Here is a 21,341-nt window from a genome sequence, read left to right as displayed (position 1 = left end):
GCCTACTACTGGGCTCAATGCACCGCCTTTGATTAATGTATTTTGATGTAATTAGTGGTTAACAGTTGAGGAGGAAAGGGATTTTGTGTATTATTGTCTTTAAACTAATTAATGGTGAACAGTTGAGAAAGATAATTGTGTTTTATTGTCTTTAATTTTATTCCTTGGAGTTAGAAGTTGAGGTAGGGTATATTGTATTATTGTGTACTCTTTCTGACTCTAAATGTTATTCTTGTTTACAAAAATTTTACTATTAATAATTTCTACGTACGTATTAATAATGATTCATTAAAATGATTTCAATATTCTTAAAGAGCTTTTAGATATGATGGGAACATTATACCATACAATATACAAGCACAAGACTATATACTTTATGAATATTTCTTTCGTCATTTATAGTTTTTATATCTTCATTCTCCAATGCACTTCTCACAGGTGAGGTTGAGATGGGAAAGTCTACGTCATATTTCTATTGTTATAATGATGGATTTATTGAAAACTAAATGTTGTTTATTCATATAAGAAAAACCACTTCAAAATTACAGAATTTATATAAATACAGTAACTTGAAAGTGTAGATGCATGTACGATTAAAAATAACATTAATCGGAAAGATGATGCACATTATGCTCTTGAGTGCACAAAATAATAATCGACAAATAGGTCCATAACAATGTGATCAAGAAGCCAATTAACTAAACATCTACCTAAGATATTGATCCTCAACCAAAATAGTGAACATAAATGCAAATGTAATTGTGCATTTTTAAGAAGAATCAATGGAGAGGTTTTCAACTTCACGAACTCCTTGATTAGCAGCTTTCTTGAGCTCTAGAGCCCTTTTATAAGGTGGGGCAATTGGAGGCTGTACAGGATCTAAACTCTTGTAAGTCCCTTCAGCAACTTGAGGTAATGGGTATGACCGATCCGAGTCGTACCCGCTTAGATCTCCGCAAGCCAGAAATGGAATGTATACCTTATTTGGCCCTTCTAACCAAGCACTGCTGCAATCTGTTGTAACAAGACATAAAAGATACACAATCGTTTCATTAAAAAAGGAAAGCAGCAAAAGCTTGTAGATTTGTAGATTGCCCCTATGTTATCAATGAGAAAGAGCGGTTGGTAATGCGCTCCCAATCTTATGATCACAGGATAAAGATAAGAGCAGGGAAACAAGCTGTTGTGGGTATTAAACTAGTTGTGCACTTGGCTATAGTCAGACTCTCAGAGACAATCAGCTTACCATGTTAAAAAAACCCGTGAATTGCCCAATTACATTCTCGTAACTCATAAGCATAAGCTTGTTCATATATTTATAAAAACATTATACAAAAATTATACAGGAGTATTATTGAATAATTGGCACCTAGAATGGCTAGTAGTGTCTATTCTTGACAAATTTCAAAACCGAATACCAGCAATTATATCAGAAAGGCCCTAATAATACACACGAGTTAAACATAAAAAACACTTATAAGATTGATGATGAGTCTGCAAATAAATTGAAGATAAGAAAGATGTCCATAAGATGACTCTTACACAAAGCATGTCTCCAGAATTCTTCTTCTACTTTTACATCATGATTACAAAGGTTTCTACATCTGCATGTCACGGTCAAGATGTGTAGTGCAGTATGGATAACAGGATATGGCAGTATCTTACTATTAGGAAAATGGATAAGAATTCCAAAAGTAGATTGTTTTTCTCATCTTCAAAATTAAACAGGGATAGAAAATGGGTCTACTATGTTTTTAAAGGACTATTATTGGATAAAAGAGCTCTTGTTGGAGGCAAGATAGGTACGGAGTGTGGGCACCTTGTTATTAAATAACCTTTTGTACACTCCAACAACTGGTGGACCAACAAATTTTCTAATATATCAAAACTATTAGTTATATTGTCTATATCAAGTAGCAGACTTGACGTTGCCATGTCAAGGATACACAGCTAAGAGATGGCAATAATATTTCTGAAGGGATGTTATGATATGGCACTGAAAGGGGGTATACAAACATGGTAATGACTAATCAGAAGAGCCGAAATTGATGGATAATGTCAGGAATCTAATCATGTACAGATAAGTAGGTGGTCATGATGAAGATTTCAGTGAAGTTAACAGCTTTGAATAAGAGAATTAGACTAATGGATTAAGGTTTCGGGAAGAGAGTGATGGTCGCGGTTAGCCACTATCAGCAATCAAGGCAAGTTTCTCATATGTCTGCTCGTAAGTTCATCTCAAAGATCGAATAATTATGTTTTAGAAGTAGATATGATTGATTAAAGTCATACCCAGGAATAGAGATGGCCAAAGGGAGGGCACAAGATTGAAAATTCACTTCAAATCTCAGTTGGGCCACAGGATCGGTGCCGTTCTGAAAAAACAAGTAAACAACCCACTAGTTGGCTGGGCCTGTCCAAGAAAGATTTGGTTTGGGATGTGACAGGGCCTAACTAAGTGGGCTCGGGCTATCCCATAAGATCTCCAAAAGCCAATCGAGAAAAGTATTACCCTTTGTTGGGCATGTTAATTCACCCACTGCAGCAGTTTATAGCAATAATATAAGAAGCAAACAGGTGCGAGTTCATCTATCAATTAAAAGCTCATAAAAGGGAACCAGAGTATTAGGCTTCTACAATTATTGTTGGCTAATAATGATGTGAATTGGTCCCTCATTATTAGCTGACTAATATGCATGCTTGCCTGCTTGGACAGAGTAGCCAAATTGTTTAATTAGCTTATAATATTCAACTATTGTACAACTGTATAGTGATTAGCGGATAACCTGAGTAACAAATAGGATTCTGTGCAAATTGATGAAAAAGCAAATGAACCAATGAATGTGATAAGTCCTAAAACATATACTTCCTCTATCCTTTTTTAATTACAAGTTCGGAGTTTCACGCTTGTCAATGCATATATAATACCATATGATAATCTATAATTATCTTTTAATAAAAAGTAGATATCAAGACTGACTTAATAAAATCCCTCGTGACTATTTTTCCTAGCATATAAAAAACAAAAGACGATCAAATAAGTGTTTGAATAGGGTAAAATTATGTATGTTGGATAAACAATGAGCAGAGAAGGTACATACAAAAGGCATATCCCACCATCGTTCAACATACCTTGGACATATCAGTTGGCGATAAAGTTATTAATATCAGAGAGTAGCTTTATCTAAGCATATATGTGTTCACGAAGATCAGGTGATACAAGAACTGCTTACCTAGATTATCCGCTCCTGAGGGACTGCCAACTTCCTTCAGAAGACGATATAAATCCTTCTCACTAAAACCTTCTGGAGGAGAGTAATCCTCACAAACTGCAAATGCCTCTGCAAAACAATTATTTGTGGATAGTTTATTGATATCTTAAGCACCAGAAAATCTAAGGTACTTTTATGCAGAAAAAGTCAAGATCATGTCATGCAATACTTCATTCTTTTTTAATCGCAACTTCAGAAAATTTATATTATGCACACACTCCTTTGACCGTCTTTTGTGATTTATACATTACAAAAAACATAGTCAAGTGAGGTCTTGTTAGATTCGTCTCGTTATATACTTTTACAATATTATCTTTTTATAATGTTACTAAAGTATAATTATAGATATTAATGATGTGCATTGGCAAGCGTGAAAACTCCTATGTTACAATTAAAAAAGAACAGAGGAAATTTTATAATTCGAATACTCTCTATACAAAAGGGAACAAAGCATCAAATCTAGGTAAATGTCTGAAATTGCCAGAATATATATCCTGATAAAACATAACCCTTTTTATTCAATTATAAATATAAACTATAGACGCCATCATCTGTCAATGCTAATAACATCCAGAAAAGTCCAACATCTAAACTGTTCCTATGCCCACCACTTACTATTACAAACATTCATGTATATGACAAGTGAAGAAGCTGGAAACACAGTAGTATTTTGAATGCTGGTTTAATGGATTGGTTAAAATGATGTCAGCAAAACAGGTAATCACGTCTAAATTTTTCAACAAATTTGAATTAATCCTTGATTACAAGGATGGGTATGATAGTCAAATGCTTAAGGCCCTTAGTGTATATAAGATTATATGCAATACCAAAGAGGCAGGAAAATCTAAAATGACATGAATGATAAAATAAACTAAAAATGAATCAGATAAATTTCCTTACCAATACTTGAATTACGGCTGCTTTTTGGTTTTGCAAATGTCACTTTTGGGAAAAAAAGTTTCAGCTGCAGCACAGAAACAAAAGGAAAGAAAAATTTAGAGGTCAGACCACAATTCTCACTAAAAGCATTAGGCGAGCATATTGTGCCACAGTCATTGTTGAACTATTGTACTGTAACGAACTTTAAGGAACAAATTCAGTGGTCGACTAATTGAAGGTATGATGGTAAAACTCTTTGCCAAAAACAGAATACAGTAGCACTGTAAAGAACATTAGAAACAAACTAATGGAGAAAGCATCTAGAACATGTAGGAAACTAGGAACAGAGGGTACATTTTCGATTATTGCATTTTTTATACGAGAAGGCACAAATTATTAGGATCAGAGATCCCAAAGAAACTATCCAACAATTACTCTGTAAAATGATAGAGAAAGTTAAGAATAAAAGTGACTAATTTATCAACAGAATCTTGTGGACAATATTGCAGCAAATGAAAACAAGAATAATATAAAGAACTACCTTATGTCACAAAAACAAGATAGTATCACTGAGATATTCTCTCATCCCACCCCATTCCATCCTATTGCTCTATCAGCTTAAAAAGTAATTAATCTCTGTCGCAAACTACGTGATTCAATGAATGGTTGTGGTTCAAATAATGGTTTTAAGGACAGATAGCATGAGACATTATGTGAAAATTACAAAGGAACAGAATTGTAAAAACTGAGTGAAAAGCTCAAGGTGGGCTCTAGTCTCCTAAAGTACTCATGGAGGCTAGAAGTCAAAAGCAGTAAAGCCTGGCTAATGATGGATTCTATAAGCTTAAGAGGCTCAAATTAGTTGGGTAAGCTGCAACCAGTAACAGTTGATAAACCACTGGACTTTGACAACCCCTCTTTATTAAAACTCAGAAGACAGAAATAACACGTGTTAGACATGAAGTCACCAAGATTTAGCCGATTCTAAGTATCAACATATATGCATACACAACCATAGTAATGGTACAAAAAATCCTCTGGCATCTGAAGTAAAATGATAGCTAATTTGAAACTTAAAAGACGTGCTTCAAAACCCTTGACACTTTAATAAACACTTAAAATAATTTCTTTTAAGTTCTCACCTGGCAATATAGGAGACTCGTGTCTTTGCCACGGAATATCTTTGCAATGAATTTTCCTCCTTTCCTCAATATGTGAGTGACAATTGTCAAACCCTAAAAGCAAAGTATCAATTATAGTCAATTCCCACATCCCAAAGAACTAACACAAACAAAATACACCAAAAAGATGCAAATCTGTAGCACATGCCCCATTTCCACCCAAACATTCTGAAGCAAAAATGAAAATTATCACCCATATATCCCTTAAGAGAAATAATACGTATCTATGAAACTTTGTGAAAAGAGGTAGGTGTGGCAGGCATTGCAGACAAACTAAGGGAGAATCGTCTGAGTTGGTTTGGGAATGTAAGACCAGAGGGTGCACCAGTACAAAGAGTGGAGGAGTGGGATCATGGAGGGGTTAAACGAGGGACAGGGAAACCAAAAATGACTTGGTTGGAAGGAGTTAGGAAGGATATGAAGTATATGGATTTGCATGAGAAAGAGGCATTGGATCGTAAGGGATGGAGGAGGAGGATATTTGTCGATGATTACACGGAATAATCAAATTTGGTTCATGTAGCTGACATCGCTTATGGGATTAGGCTTTGATTGATTGATTGATTGATATAATACTTTGTGAAGCTTCAGCTTTTCTTAGTAAGCTCAAAGCTGACAAACAATTGACATAACATTTAGCAGACTTTTTATTTTACTTTGAAAAGCTATATTAATGAATAATGATTAAACATATAGATGAGAGTCATGAGACCCTAAGGTGCTTAATCGACATTCCCTGTGGAGCAATAATAGAATAAAAGATAAGCTGTGCTACTACAAATGCTTCTCCACGAGCCCAAGTTGATAAGGATAGCCATGCTATGAATAGAACAACAAGAACATACATGTAAGCAGAACAACATCCTCTGGGCTATTGATCTATTTGATATAAGATTAATTTAAAATAAGGTCAGTATGAAGAAAAGATAAATTAAAATTGCGTTGATCAGTTCTCTGATGATTAACATAAAGCTAAATGCATATAGCAAAAATACTATTTTATCATATTTTTTAAAATAAAACTTGAAGGAGAAATGCTAAGGCTCCTTATAGACAGACTACAGGAAGTTTCTCTTGATTCTGTGATTTACATGCAGAGTATTCTATAAGTCAGAAAGATTTGAGGTTAATCAATGCTGTATTTAGAACATTTAAATCAGTCATGACCTTAATTAGAGAACAATGCAGTTTAGAATCAACAGACTTGCTAAGAAGCTTGACCTTTTTTCCCTCTTTAGATTAAAAGGCAAAAAAAAAAAAAAAAAAAAAAAAAAAAAAAAAAAAAAAAGGAAAAATAAGGAACATACAAAGCAAGCCATTGCAATCACAAGATTCACAACCATTCTTACCACACAGTGAATATTGGTGAATAAGCAGTCTATTCAAAATAAAGCTGGCTGAAGAATTCACATCTAGTCATCGACACCAGCAAGTCACTAACTAATTATCTTTGACAATGCAGCAGCTGTTGGTAAGAAAACTACTTACCGCTAGTATGAGCTGAGATTGAACAAACTCATCCATGTCATGAAGTCCAGTAACTGTGCATCACAAAGACTACATACATCAAAATCAAAAATCCAGTAGCAGTAATTACAAAATCATTTTATTTTTATACAGAATATGAAATTAAACTAGGCTATTAAAATCGATTTATATAGCTTTAATAGCAAATGAGTAGTTAAATAAGCTAACCATCGGGTGCACCATCACAAACAACCAAGTCAGCCTTACACCCATCAAAATGTCGAATGACCTGGCATATAATAGAGTATTGGTTAGCTGAAAGATGACCAACCAACAATTCAAACAATGTATTGACAGCAAACTTTTATTGATACCCATAATATCATAAACAATTGTCGAAAGGATGCATGAAGGAGAAACTGGTTGGTCAATGGCTATTTTGGTGCCATTGCACAGCAGTGATTGATAAATACTATCAAAACAAGGAAAAATAAAACAAATACATATCAAGCCAGCATCTCTAAACCTATAATCAGGCCATTGACTCCTGAACTTTACCTCTATGTACAGCCATTCAGAGGGTGACTTCCTTTTGAAACCAAATAGCTATCATTAACATATAACATATGCAAGCTTGACTACCAAAATCAATTATTTATCAATGCAAAGGAATGAGAAGCATGCATGGAACTTTTCCAGTCACAATTCAGCACATAACCAGATATATAACTGATGATTATACTTATTAAAAGTGCAACTTATAGAAAAACGAATGCAGTAAATTCCCATAAGCACTCGTCAACTTCTAGAGTAGCCACAACCCAAATATTATCATAATCTTCAAGCTCAAAACTTCATGGGCAACACAACATTAAAACATACATAACCTGACTGAAGAAAATTGGAGACTGGCTTCATAAACATGATCTTTCACAAGATACCCAGATAGAGCACATTGATATAAGATATAACATCAAAGGACTGCAATTCTTACTTCACTTTAAATTAACATCATGTGTAAAAGAACATCAACCCAAGAGCAAAATAACCTTACCACTTCAGCTGTTCTAGCATTCGTTATGTCACCTTGCACTTGAATCACTCCTTCTATAGGAGCCATTGGTTGCAAATCAACAGCCACTATAAGAGGAGGGTTGGATTCCCTGTAGAAGAATTATTGAAAACATGAGTGTCATTATAATCTGGAGTCCAAGAAAATGAATAAATCACACATTGCAATATTTTTACAACTGAAGTAAGCATCCACCTTTCTCAAGCTGTTAAATGTACGAGGCTTTAATCTAGAGGGGAAAGATCTTTAGTAAAGGTACGAGAAACCTCTTAGGTAATTTCAGTTAACTCTGACATCACACCAGTTCAACAGATTATTTGGAGGTTCATTTTCTGTACACCCTATATTTGGTCCTTAATTGGCAAAGGATTAAAAAAAAGCCACCTTTAGTCTGGGCATGAATGGCCAAGACCATTCTCAAAATTCTCAGAATCCCCCTTGGTCAAACCGTAAGGCTAGTAGTAGATAATATGTAACGAATGCTGGGAATGCTGGGAAGAGCAAGCATAAGGAATGGGTCACATACGAGCGTAGGGGGAAGAGAGGACTGACACAAGCACACCAAATACCACAGCCACAAGCACAACAGGGGAATTATCCTACCAATCAGTGACAGCTACAATTTGTCTTTTTCTATTCTTGGCTTGTTATGTAAATATAAGAAAGGGGAAGGGAGAGTGTGTTGTCTTAGGCAGTCATTTGTAATCCCTAGGTTAAGGAGAGTTGTACCCTAAAGGTACTCCCTAGAGAGTGGTGGCCTGAAGTCACTAATTTCCCAAGACTCCATTTTTGTTTTCCATTAATCAATCAACAGCTTTCTTCCCACAAAAATTGCATCTGTATTACTTCTTCCTTTCTAATACTGTTACATTGAGTTAGTGTGTTGCAAGTGGTATCAGAGCGGCGATCTTGCGACCACCGGTATCGGAAACCACCATCCACTGCACTACTCTCTGATTTAAAAAAAATAAAAATAAATGGTTATCTCTGCAACTCAGAGATGCGACACTCTGGAAGAGCAAATGGCCGGAGTTCAAAACCAGTTGGGAGCCCTAGAGACGGCAATGAAAACTCAGGAGGAGACCCTGAAGAAATCGATGGAGGAGGCGGTTCAGCGGCTTGACCACCGATTCGAGTTGTTCCGGCAACAGCAAGAGGCACAGATGACAGTGAATACCACCACCCAAGCTCAATTTTTTAAGGAGTTGTGAAATCTGGTGAGTCAGAGAAACCACGAGCAAGGGCAAGGGAGCAACTTTGGAATGCGGAACTTTAATGACCCGAATGGCGGCGGCGACCACCGTTGGAAGCCAAGGAAGCTGGACTTACCGCTCTTCGAAGGCACTGACCCCGACGGGTGGATACTAAAGGCGGAAAAGTACTTCCAACACTATCAACTTACGGAGGACCAGAGGTTGCAAGCCGCCATCTCCGCCATGGAAGGCGACGCGTTAAGGTGGTTCCATGGGAGAATAGACGCCGACCTATACCAAACTGGGAGAACATGAAAACACGTGTTCGACGTCAATTCCGGCCGACCCATGCCGGAAGCCTCCACGAGCAGTGGTTAGCGGCGACACAGGAAACCACCGTTCTTGAGTATCGGAAAAGGTTCATTGAACTTTCTGCCCCTTTAGAAGACGTACCCGAGACTATAATGATGGGCCATTTTATTCCTGGCTTGAAGGAAGAGATTAAGGCTGAGTTAAGGATATTGAATCCGTTTAATTTGGAGCAAGCCATGGAGATTGCGGGTCGGGCCGAAGAGAGGAACAGGGTAAATGGGCTCAAGAAGGGATCCGGGTACTACGGACTGGGTAAAACCATAGGAGTTCAGAGTGGGCCTAAAATCGCAACTGGCCGGCTTCAACTGGGTGAGGCCTATTAATACATATGGCACTCCGACCCAAAACGCGGCGTCCTTCAAGGGATGGCCTAAGGCCCCATCTAAATCTCAGGCTTCAGTTAATTTCCCAAAGACCACCAGTCCTTCCTCGACTAAATCAACTGAACCACGGAGGTTACGGACGTCGAGCTCCAAGAACGGAAGGCTAAAGGCCTCTGTTTTCGCTGCGAAGAGCGCTGGAGTGTCGGCCACCGATGTAAGAATCGAGAGATGAGTGTGCTGCTACTTGGAGGTGCGAGCGATGAAGAAGCTGGGCCTTCAAAGCCACCAGACGGCGGCTCCAGCAAAGATGAGCTAGCGCCGGGAGCGTCTCTCTGCTCTGTGGTGGGTCTTTCCTGTCCACGCACGATGAAACTCGAAGGTAGGGTGGGACCCAAGTCGGTGGTGATTCTAGTAGATCCGGGGGCCACCCACAACTTCATTTCGGACGGGTTGGTGGCGGAGGTGGGGGTGCCCGTGGAGGGCGCTCGTGAATTCAGTGTATCTGTGGGAAGTGGTGATGTCATTTGGGGAAAGGGAAGGTGCCGAGGAGTGAGAGTCGTACTACGGGGAGGCTACGTGGTGGTGGAGAATTTCTTACCACTGCGATTGGGAAATGCTGACTTGATTTTGGGAATCGAGTGGCTTGAGAAATTAGGTCCGGTGGTGCATAATTGGAAGACTCACTTTATGAGCTTCATGGAGGGGAATGAGAAGATCATTTTGAGGGGAATTCCGGCCTTGGAGCGAACCAAGATATCCCTCAAGGCTATGCTCCGTACCCTGCAACACGAAGGGGGAGGGCTATGGTTGGAGATCAAACGTGTAAAGGTGGCAGCGAGTGAGACCGAGGTGGGAGGTATGGCGGTGCCAGCTTGGGCAGTACCAGGGTGTTTTCTCAGCTCCAAAAGGGCTGCCACCCAAACGGGGGCATGAACACGCGATAATATTAAAAGACGGCAGCAATCCAGTGAGCGTTAGGCCATACCGATACCCCCAATTTCAGAAAGATGAAATTGAGAGATTAATCAAGGAGATGCTTGAGGCGGGAATAATCAAACCGTCAGTCAGTCCATTTTCCAGCCCCGTTTTGTTGGTTAAAAAGAAGGATAATTCGTGGAGATTCTGTGTGGATTACCGTGCCTTAAACCGAGAGACAATTCCCGATAAATACCCCATCCCTATAATCGAGGAATTGCTCGATGAGCTCCATGGGGCTGTTGTATTTTCGAAACTCGACCTTAAGTCGGGGTATCATCAGATTTTGGTGAGGGAGGAGGACACACATAAGACAGCATTTAGAACCCACGAAGGGCACTACGAGTTTCTAGTAATGTCATTCGGGCTTACTAATGCACCGGCCACATTCCAAGCACTCATGAACGAGGTGTTTAGACCGTTCTTGAGAAAATTTGTGCTCGTGTTCTTCGATGATATTCTCATTTACAGCCCTGACAAGGAGAGTCACTTGGAGCACATGAAGAAAGTGTTGTCCAAATTGGGAGAACATCACTTGGTCGCAAATTTCAAAAAATGTGAGTTTGGCCAATCAAGAGTCGCGTACTTGGGGCATATTGTGTCAAAGGAGGGGGTGGCAATTGACTTGGAGAAGGTTAGGGCAATGGTGGAATGGCCAATTCCACGAACCTTGATGGAGTTGCGAGGTTTTCTCGGGTTTACGGGGCATTACCGGAAATTTATCAAGGGATATGCACAAATTGCAAGACCCTTAACAGGTAAGGATAATTTTGGGTGGTCAATGGAGGCTACGACAGCCTTTGAACAGTTGAAGGGCGCCATGACTTCTGCCCCTCTACTCATCATGCCAGATTTCAGCAAGAAGTTTATAGTAGAGGCCGATGCTTCGTGCTTTGGGCTGGGTGCGGTTTTAATGCAAGATTCGCGGCATGTGGCTTTCTACAGTAAATTGCTAGGCCCGAAATCACAATCTAAGGCCATCTACGAAAAAGAATTAATGGCCATTTGTTTGGCCGTGGTTAAGTGGCGGCATTATTTGCTTGGGCGCCACTTCGTGGTGAGAACCGATCATCAGAGCCTAAAGTACATCATGGAGCAAAGGGAAGTGAGCGGGGAATATCAGAAGTGGGTTAGGAAATTATTGGGATTTGACTTCGAGATTCAATTCAAACCCGGGGCGAGTAACAGGGTGGCGATGCACTGTCACGAAGGGGAGAAAGGGTGGAGGAACTAACAGCCATGATCTCGGTCTCTGGAATTGAGTGGGGGGAGGTGGAAAGAGAGGTGAAGGCCGATTTAGACCTTGGTAAAATTGTGGCAGAGCTGACAGTAGGACGGGAACCGCATGGGGGCTTCACACTCGAGAGAGGGAGACTACTCTTTAAGGGAAGGGTAGTGCTTCCTAAGGGGTCACCATTGATCTCTAAGCTTATGAAGGAGTACCGCGACAGCCGGTGGGGGGGCACCAAGGTGAGACGAAGACATATTTAAGGTTGGCTGCGGAGTGGTATTGGAAAGGGATGCGGAAGGAGGTATCAGCTTATGTAAGACAATGTGCCGTTTGTCAACAAGCCAAGCACTCACAATTGCAACCGGCTGGGTTGTTGCAGCCCTTACCGATTCCCGAGGTCATTTGGGAGTATATTTCGATGGATTTTGTGGAGGGACTTCCGAATTCGAGGGGTATTGATTCGATATTAGTAGTGGTGGATAGGCTATCGAAGTACGCACATTTCATCGGGTTGAAACACCCCTATAGTGCTTTAACAATTGCGAAAGTGTTTACCAAGAAAGTTGTGTGCCTACATGGGATGCCCACTTCAATTGTGTCGGATAGGGATCATATTTTCATAAGTATATTTTGGAAGGAGTTGTTTAGATTACAAGGGACGGACCTTAAGAGAAGTATCGCTTATCATCCCCAAACCGACGGCCAAACCGAGGTTGTTAACAAAACCTTGGAAACGTATTTGCGTTGTTTTGTTAATGGCAAACCCAAGTCGTGGGGAAAGTGGCTGCATTGGCAGAATATGCCTACAACACGTCCTATCATGCCTCCACTGGATTCACACCCTTTCGAGTAGTGTATGGTAGAGACCCACCCAAACTGATCAAAGTGGGCAGAGGTCAGACCCCAGTGGATAAGTTGGAGGAATGGCTGCAAGAGAGAGATTGGGTGTTAGATGAGTTACACATGAATTTGGTTCGAGCGCAGCAAAGGATGAAACACCATGCAGATTTGAGGAGAAGGGAAGAGGAGTTTCAGATTGGGGACTAAGTCTATTTGAAGCTACAACCCTATCGACAAAAATCCCTTGCAAGGCGACCCAACAAGAAGTTGTCTCCACGTTACTACGGGCCCTTCAAGGTGATCCAACGCATTGGTCAGGTAGCCTACAAGCTCGAGCTGCCAGAGTCTTGTAAAGTTCATCCCGTGTTTCATGTGTCTCAGCTTAAGCGTGCCTTAGGAGAGCAGTTGGCAAGCCCTACCATTCCTATGCAGCTGACAGAAGAACTAGAACTCAAGACGGAACCAGAGAGTGTGCTGGACTTAAGGGCTGCCAAGAGTAACCCTGACATTTTGGAGGTACTAATTAAGTGGCAAGGCCTGCCCTTAATTGAAGCAACCTGGGAAGAAGCAGCAGCGATTCAAGAGAGGTTCCCAACATTTCACCTTGAGGACAAGGTGAATTTTGAAGGGGGGGAGATGTAACGAATGCTGGGAATGCTGGGAAGAGCAAGCATAAGGAATGGGTCACATACGAGCGTAGGGGGAAGAGAGGACTGACACAAGCACACCAAATACCACAGCCACAAGCACAACAGGGGAATTATCCTACCAATCAGTGACAGCTACAATTTGTCTTTTTCTATTCTTGGCTTGTTATGTAAATATAAGAAAGGGGAAGGGAGAGTGTGTTGTCTTAGGCAGTCATTTGTAATCCCTAGGTTAAGGAGAGTTGTACCCTAAAGGTACTTCCTAGAGAGTGGTGGCCTGAAGTCACTAATTTCCCAAGACTCCATTTTTGTTTTCCATTAATCAATCAACAGCTTTCTTCCCTCAAAAATTGCATCTGTATTACTTCTTCCTTTCTAATACTGTTACATTGAGTTAGTGTGTTGTATAATACTCTGGTAGAGTGTGCAATCTGCTAGATAGCTATAATTACCATTATTACATATAGAAAAATATAAAAAATTGTGTAACTCAAACTCATGGTTGAATTTGAAATATCCAGACCCTAAATGTGGAAGTTCAATTCTACCTGGATTCTTTACATTAAAGCCCTATGCACAATATTTAATGACAAACCAAATTGCACTACCCATGCATTTTAGTAAAAAGTATTTAAAAGCATAGATTTGAAAATGAAGGAAAACCTGTATCCCAAGTCACCAACTTTATCAACAAGACATTTATCAATACTTGTGGCGTTTTATTTCAAATTACTAGTTTCATCTATGACGCAAACCGTGTAACTTCCATGTGAAGATCATCATTACATGTTTAAGCCAAAAGGTTTTCAATTAGTATTGGATGCAGCAATATGCAATTCCCTTCCACTCCAAATCTCACTGACAGATATGTGAGGCATGATTCATATGAAGGAACAGCAAAATGAGCCACATATCATGAACTACATGAGATATGGTAACAAAAAGAAGAGTAGTCAAAAGTGTAAGCTCCAATTATGATTGCTTTCTTTGACAAAGATGAAGAAGCTAATCAAAAGCAGCCATGGATAGGATTTGATGTAAACTCACCCATTTGTGTAAGAGACACTAAGGTCTAAGAGTCAATTAGTATTTAAGTAATAAAGGGTCATAAGACTCTTCAGCTCCCCAGTCAAACAATTGATACCCAGTCAAACAATTGATAGTTGCAACAACCATATATATGTGCCCTAAAGAAAACACAAATTTAGATAAGGAAACACACCTAGAATCAGGTGATAGCTTTGCTGGGAGATACAACTTCCGACTCAAAACCTGCATAGCAGAATCCAAACAATAAGACCTTAAGTATGTAAATTTTCACAGGACTGACACAATTTTTATCAGACTTGAATAGTTTAAATCTGTAGGCCTTAACATTAAAGAGTCAATAAGGTAAAACGTACATGTTTCCGAATATTAGAAGTGCAATAAACAAGTTTAAGTTAAAATACACAGAGGAGCCTGCCATTACTTTCAGCTCTATGCCAGTGAATATATTAGGAATTTTAAATTAATATCAGCCACGATGCCATAAAATTTGGCCATGTTCAAATAAGTTTTTTGCACACTCTATGTCAGAGAGGACAAAAATCAAATGCATTCTAAGCTAGGATATCCTTGCACTATTTATTTTATATTTGCATCACCTTAAGATTACTAACATAGACTGATAGACAAAGTGAAGTAAAATAGATACGAGTAACAGAAGTCGAGCAACAAAATATAACCTGACTCCAGCTACCAGGAGCTGCACAAAGATCCACCACCCTCTTCACCCCTGCAGATTCCAAAACAAATTTTTTACAGCCAAATGAAAGCAGATACGCTAATAGAGATACATTATATGGAATACATAATCGAGTAAGGGTACCTTCAAAAATATTGAATTCCTCATCAATTTGAAGCAGCTTAAAGGCACTTCGAGCCCGCCATCCTTCTTCTTTTGCTTTTCTGTAGTAAATATCCTGCAAGATTAAAACAACTACCATCAACGAAAACAAAAACCAAATGAAGAACACCTGAATTCATTCCTATTCCATGGGAAAAAAAAAAAAAAAAGACCAAAGGGAAATGTACAAACCCTCTTGTCCCTTGAAGCTTTACCCATTCTTCACTCAAAAGCTCGAAAAACTGAAAATTTAGATAGGCTTTTATGTTAATAATCAATATAACACGATATCAAATGAAATAATATCACATTACCAATTTATGTACAATCATTTTAACACATCACTAAAATAGGAAAACCCCTTTACAATGGAGGTCTTGGCTGATCAATGGCCGCCCTCGGCCCCAGGAAAAAGGATTCATTTTCATAGTTAATATCACATTACCAATTTAACAATCATTTTAACACATCACTAAAACCCCATTACAATGGAGGTCTTGGCTGATCAATGGCCGCCCTCGGCCCCAGGATAAAGGATTCATTTTCATAGTTAATATCACATTACCAATGTAACAATCATTTTGACACATCACTAAAACAGGAAAACCCCATTACAATGGAGGTCTTGGCTGATCAATGGCCGCCCTCGGCCACAGGAAAAAGGATTCATTTTCATAGTTAATATCACATTACCAATGTAACAATCATTTTGACACATCACTAAAACAGGAAAACCCCATTACAATGGAGGTCTTGGCTGATCAATGGCCGCCCTCGGCCCCAGGAAAAAGGATTCATTTTCATAGTTAATATCACATTACCAATGTAACAATCATTTTGACACATCACTAAAACAGGAAAACCCCATTACAATGGAGGTCTTGGCTGATCAATGGCCGCCCTCGGCCCCAGGAAAAAGGATTCATTTTCATAGTTAATATCACATTACCAATATAACTAGGGCTGTACACAGTTTGGTCTGGACCGTAACCAAATCAGACCAAACCGCATTTTAGCGGTTTGGTTTGGTTTACGGTTTGGAAAAATACGGTTTGGTTTCGGTTTTTTGGGAAATACGGTTTACGGTTTGGTTTGGTTTACAGTAAACCGCATTTTAATATTTATAAAATTTTAAGTAAATTATAATAGTTATTACATATTATAAAAAAATTAAAAAAACAAAAAAAAAAACATGAAAAATCATTAGAAGACTATACGGTCAGTATACTACTATACTCTATACTCAATCTCAAATATCAATACTTAAAATTCAATAGGTCATATAACTATAATGGAGTATGAATTATTTTTTTGGACAAATGTATTATGTTTTTTTTCCACTGTTAATTTGTTATGTATTATTTTTATTATGTGTTATTGTGTTAGCACTTAGCACTTGATTAGTTGGTTGTTATTTTTATTGAAAATTTGTAGTAGAATTTAATCCCTTTGGACTAATTATTAGAACTTTATTATAAATTTATAGGAAAAAATGTCGTCTCATCATAAACCGCAAACCAAACCGCACCAAACCGCATTATTACGGTTTGATTTGGTTTGGTTTCAATATTAATATGGTTTGGTTTGGTTTGGAAAATTGACCAAACCGTATTTTGTGGTTTGGTTTGGTTTAGACTCAAACCACACCAAACCAGACCATGTTCACCCCTAAATATAACAATCATTTTAACACATCACTAAAACCCCATTACAATGGAGGTCTTGGCTGATCAATGCCCGCCCTCGGCCCGAGTATAAAGGATCATTATCATAGTTCTGTACTAATATTAAAGAGTTATAAACAACACCCTGCAATACATTTGCAAATTGCTACCAAATTTGACTCAAAAATCAAATTAAGCTCGGATTCTTCTGGCTTAAGAATAATAGCAACAAAATCATTCGTTATAATCCTTCATAACTGGATCAATTATAACTACTAGTTCAATAATCCATCTTAGAAGATTTTAAAATTGAATGTAATGAAAATAAAATAAAATAAAATCAAGGACAGTGTGAAATTTAAACCCTAAGTTGATAAATTGATATTCGATGATTAAAATAAATCCTACCTTAAAAGCTGCTTCAATGGAGAAGAGAAAGCTAAAGAGCCACTTTGGTGGAGAGCTCAGAGTACGCTTCAATGGAGGAAGGGAGGAGTGCAGCGAGCCAACGACGCAGCTTAAACCGTGAACAAGCTTCAAAGGGGTCAAAAAATTAAGAAGAGAATTTTAATAAAACTTGCTTAATGTCAACCGCCAAAATTATCTACGAATATTCGAGTAATATCATGTACTAATATTCGAGTATACAATGTAACTAAAGGTGTTTGACTGTTTGTTTGCTTTGTTTAATGAGCAAGTCATTCATCAAGATCAAGCCTCAAGTCTGACGTCTCTCAATATAAAAGTTCAAGCCAAAGGTCTATATTAACAACAAGTCATAGGGCTATATCAACAATACAATACAATGTTCTGCAACAACTATCTTCGATCGTGATCAAGCCTCGACGGCCCTAGATAGAGAATCAAGTCATCTCGTGAAACAAGTTAAAGTTAAATTAAAGATTGAATTATAAGAGCAAATTAGATACTGTACCCAAAATTATCAAATTAATAAAATTAGTACTTTGTTGCATTTGTTTTTAATCTAAATTTGCATATTTAAAATTTGTGTTTCATATAACATTATATATGCAAATTTTACTGCAATTTCTAGCATAATCCTGGAGTACCCACATGGTACTCCAGGTTTTTATAAAACTCATGTTATTTTGATGTTAACTCTTTGTTACTTCAAATTATTATGTGTTATATTTAAATACATGTATGTTATTTCGCCATTTTTCTCATTCATGCTCCTCTAGCACTCACTCTATCTTTCTCTCGGTTACTCCAACTCAAAATTATACACTTTCTCTCTCCTTTCTTCTTCCAATTTTCTGGGTTTTCTAGAATTTAACCTCACTCTCACTCTCTTCCTCTCGCTACTCCAACTCTAAATCTAACACACTTTCTCTCTCCCCTTTTCTTCTTCTAATTCTATGTGTTTCTTAGAAATCAATTGATTTGAAGGTAATTTAAGGGTATAATTGTGTTTATGTCCAGAAATTTAGTATCTTCTAAAATGTTTGATTCTCTTCAGATGCCTTGAAACTCAACACTACTAATGTTATTTTGATGTGAATTTATTATTATTTCAATTTATATATGTGTTATTTTTAAATAAGTACATGTTATTTAAATGTAAATTAAAAATAGCATGAGTTGGGTTGAAGTAATAAATAAGTAAATAACATATTGTTGTAACAAAATATCACAACATTTAAACAAAATAACATAAAGTATATGCAAAATAACTCAAATATATTGTGTAAGGAGTACCATGATCCATAGTACTCCCGTCTCCAGGAGTATATAATACTAATTGAAATTTAGTACTCTCGTGGGTCATGGTAATGCTATCTCACCCTAAATTGATGACCACTTTTCTTTAGAAATTTGCATCCTCATATAATACCTCCTTCCAAGTGATTATGGGTGGTAACGAAAAAGTATAAAGAAACGGCATGCTTGAGTATGAATGTGCATTACCATGAGGATTACAATGTCCATTATTTCCTTCCTAATTTACACTTAAAATTCATTTTCATTACCATTATTTATTACCGGCTACTAAACGAGCCGTCAATATTTTATGATTAGTCTTTAGGTTAAATAAATAATTTTTTATTTGTCTTCTTAGTCAGTCCAACTACTCGTAAAAGTTAACCCCTACAGTTCTTCTGTGGTGTTGTGTATGGGAGGGTTGCAGATATTGACGATCGCGGTGGTTTCTGTGGGAAGATGGGTTGTGAACATGAGGGTGGGCAAATCTATACAAAAGTTGTCATATTCACCAAATGCTTCTTGTCGCATACGATGGTCCATAACTCTAAAAGTAGTGTAGCTAAAGAACTAGGGGGTAGTTTTTATATTCGATTCTAAGTTAAAAGTCAATTATTTAATGCTAAGTTTGCCACATACTCCGCGGGGTAGAGGTATATCAATTTGGGTACCCAAATGGTGTCTGAGTTGACCCACAATGGATTGGGGTGTTTGGATTGGATAATGACGGGTCATTTTATCTAAACAAACCAAATCAAGTTGAGTCAAGCTTAATTATATTCGGGTCAAAGGTGGGTCTAGGTATGGTTAGGTTCAAGTCAAATTCGGGTTGCGTCATATTGAGTTTAGGTAAGCTCGGAGTCAGAATTAATTGTGTTTATTTTGGTTAAAATGGATTTAATAGACTTTGGATCAGGTAATTTCGGATTCAGCTAGGTCTCACTTCAAATCAATTCAGTTTTGAGTAGATCAGATCTTAATTTGAATCAATCATGTAATTTATAACTCATTATTGAGCTATTTTCTATACAAGTATAAAAATTATCTTTCACTCCTATTTCCTCCGTTTTTTAATAGTTGCAACACACACTTTATCACGGTATTTAAGGTATGTGGGGTTCACATGATATAATACACTTTAAAATGGGGTGAGTGGTTGTTAGAAGTGTAATTTAGTGGGTCATGTGCTTTAAATAAGAGAAATAGTATAGTTTTTCCCTAACATAAATTTCCATTTATGGTGTGTTGTAAGTATTGTGACATTTCCATTTTAGAGAAGTGTTGCGAGTATTAAAAAATGGAGGAAGTATATGTCAACCCTATTTAATAAGTGTTTTAGAATTTCTCTCTTCTACTAACAATTAAATATAACCCTCATTAACTACACTTTTTATTTAAAATTTCCCTTTGGTCTCAACTATAATCAATAAGTCGATAACTAATTAACTAATAAGTTTTGGGTAGAGTTTAATGGGGTCGTGGGTAGTTTTGGATCGGATTGAATGAGGGTCAGGTAAAATGAGGTATTCTCGGGTATAAATGGTTTCGAGTATATTTCGTTTCGGGTTAAATTGAATCTAGGTCTTGAATTATAGAGTTTTATTGGTTTTAGATAAATAATGAGCCGATACCAAGTTGGGTTTGGATCGTACTTCGGGTTGATTCCAGATCGGATTTGGATTAAATTATTTTAGGTCTAACCAGTTTGAAAACAGTTCGGTTTTAGGTAAACCTTTCTATTTCTTTTCTAAATCAATAAAATTAATTTGACCTAATTCTATTGCTTAATCAGTTTTTTGTTTTTTTTTGTTTTTGCTCTTCTCAAGCAAACTATCCCCCTTCATAATCAAATTTTCACTTCTAGTCTTCTCTAAGCCTTTTTCCACTCTTCTCCATCATATTATCTATCTTCAATTTTTTTTTCTTCTCAACACATTGTCTCACTTTTTCTATTGCAAAAATTAATTGTAAACTGGAATTAGACAATATAGAGAAAATTGATTTTATTTATTACGCACTTATTTATTAAATAAGGGTTGAGCATAATGTAAAAAACCATTCTAAAGGCATGTGTCACATGAATAGTTTTCTAGATACCCCGGCACAACAAGCCCCATATGAGGCAACCTCCCTATGCTTGTGTGCCTTATTGATGCATGTGTTAAGGTGTAGCTTAGTGTCATTGGGTGTTGTTTCCTCCACCATTATAGCACGTCACTTATGGGAAATACTAGTTTGGATTGAGATTTTAGGGTTTAGACATTGCACAGGCGATGTAAGCTATTCTTGCGACATGTGTAACTTAAAGTTGTTATGGACAGGGGCGGAGCCAGGGGGCTGGTGGAGGCCCGGCCCTCGTGGCCGAAACGCCAATTTCCATAATTGTTAGAGGCTTAGAGCTGGCCCCCCTTACGATATTAGTATTCAAATTAAATGTGAACAAAGTATTGTTGTTGTTAGTCCTAGTTCAGTGGTTGTGGACTTTGTGAGATTTTCATTTTACTGCAGTGGCCCTAAGTTCGATTCCTCCTACTTACTTCTTTTTGCACATTTTTTTATACCTTTCTTTGATCCATTAGTTTCCCCTATATTTCTTTTGATCCTACTTATTTCTT

The 21,341-nt window shown here is 37.8% G+C and overlaps 1 protein-coding gene across 1 annotated transcript; it reads right to left on the bottom strand.

Annotated features, from left to right (window-relative positions):
• Positions 1–569: 569 nt before the first annotated feature.
• On the bottom strand, positions 570–17,577 carry LOC145630466 (tRNA (cytidine(32)/guanosine(34)-2'-O)-methyltransferase-like). The gene is made up of 12 exons (XM_081682724.1): positions 17,413–17,577; positions 15,533–15,582; positions 15,323–15,416; positions 15,180–15,229; positions 14,675–14,724; positions 7,854–7,962; positions 7,028–7,088; positions 6,821–6,873; positions 5,294–5,386; positions 4,173–4,236; positions 3,234–3,341; positions 570–1,014 (listed from the first exon to the last, which is right to left on the bottom strand). Exons 2-12 carry the CDS (start codon positions 15,557–15,559, stop codon positions 770–772), a joined length of 954 nt encoding a protein of 317 aa, XP_081538850.1. The 5' UTR covers positions 15,560–15,582; positions 17,413–17,577; the 3' UTR covers positions 570–769.
• Between the last annotated feature and the right edge of the window lie 3,764 nt (positions 17,578–21,341).

This window comes from Chenopodium album, chromosome 5 (genome assembly GCF_948465745.1).
Source record: "Chenopodium album chromosome 5, dcCheAlbu1.1, whole genome shotgun sequence".
Taxonomy (NCBI): Eukaryota; Viridiplantae; Streptophyta; class Magnoliopsida; order Caryophyllales; family Amaranthaceae; genus Chenopodium; species Chenopodium album.
Note: the sequence above shows the minus strand (reverse complement) of the source record. Positions and strands in the feature narration are given on the sequence as shown.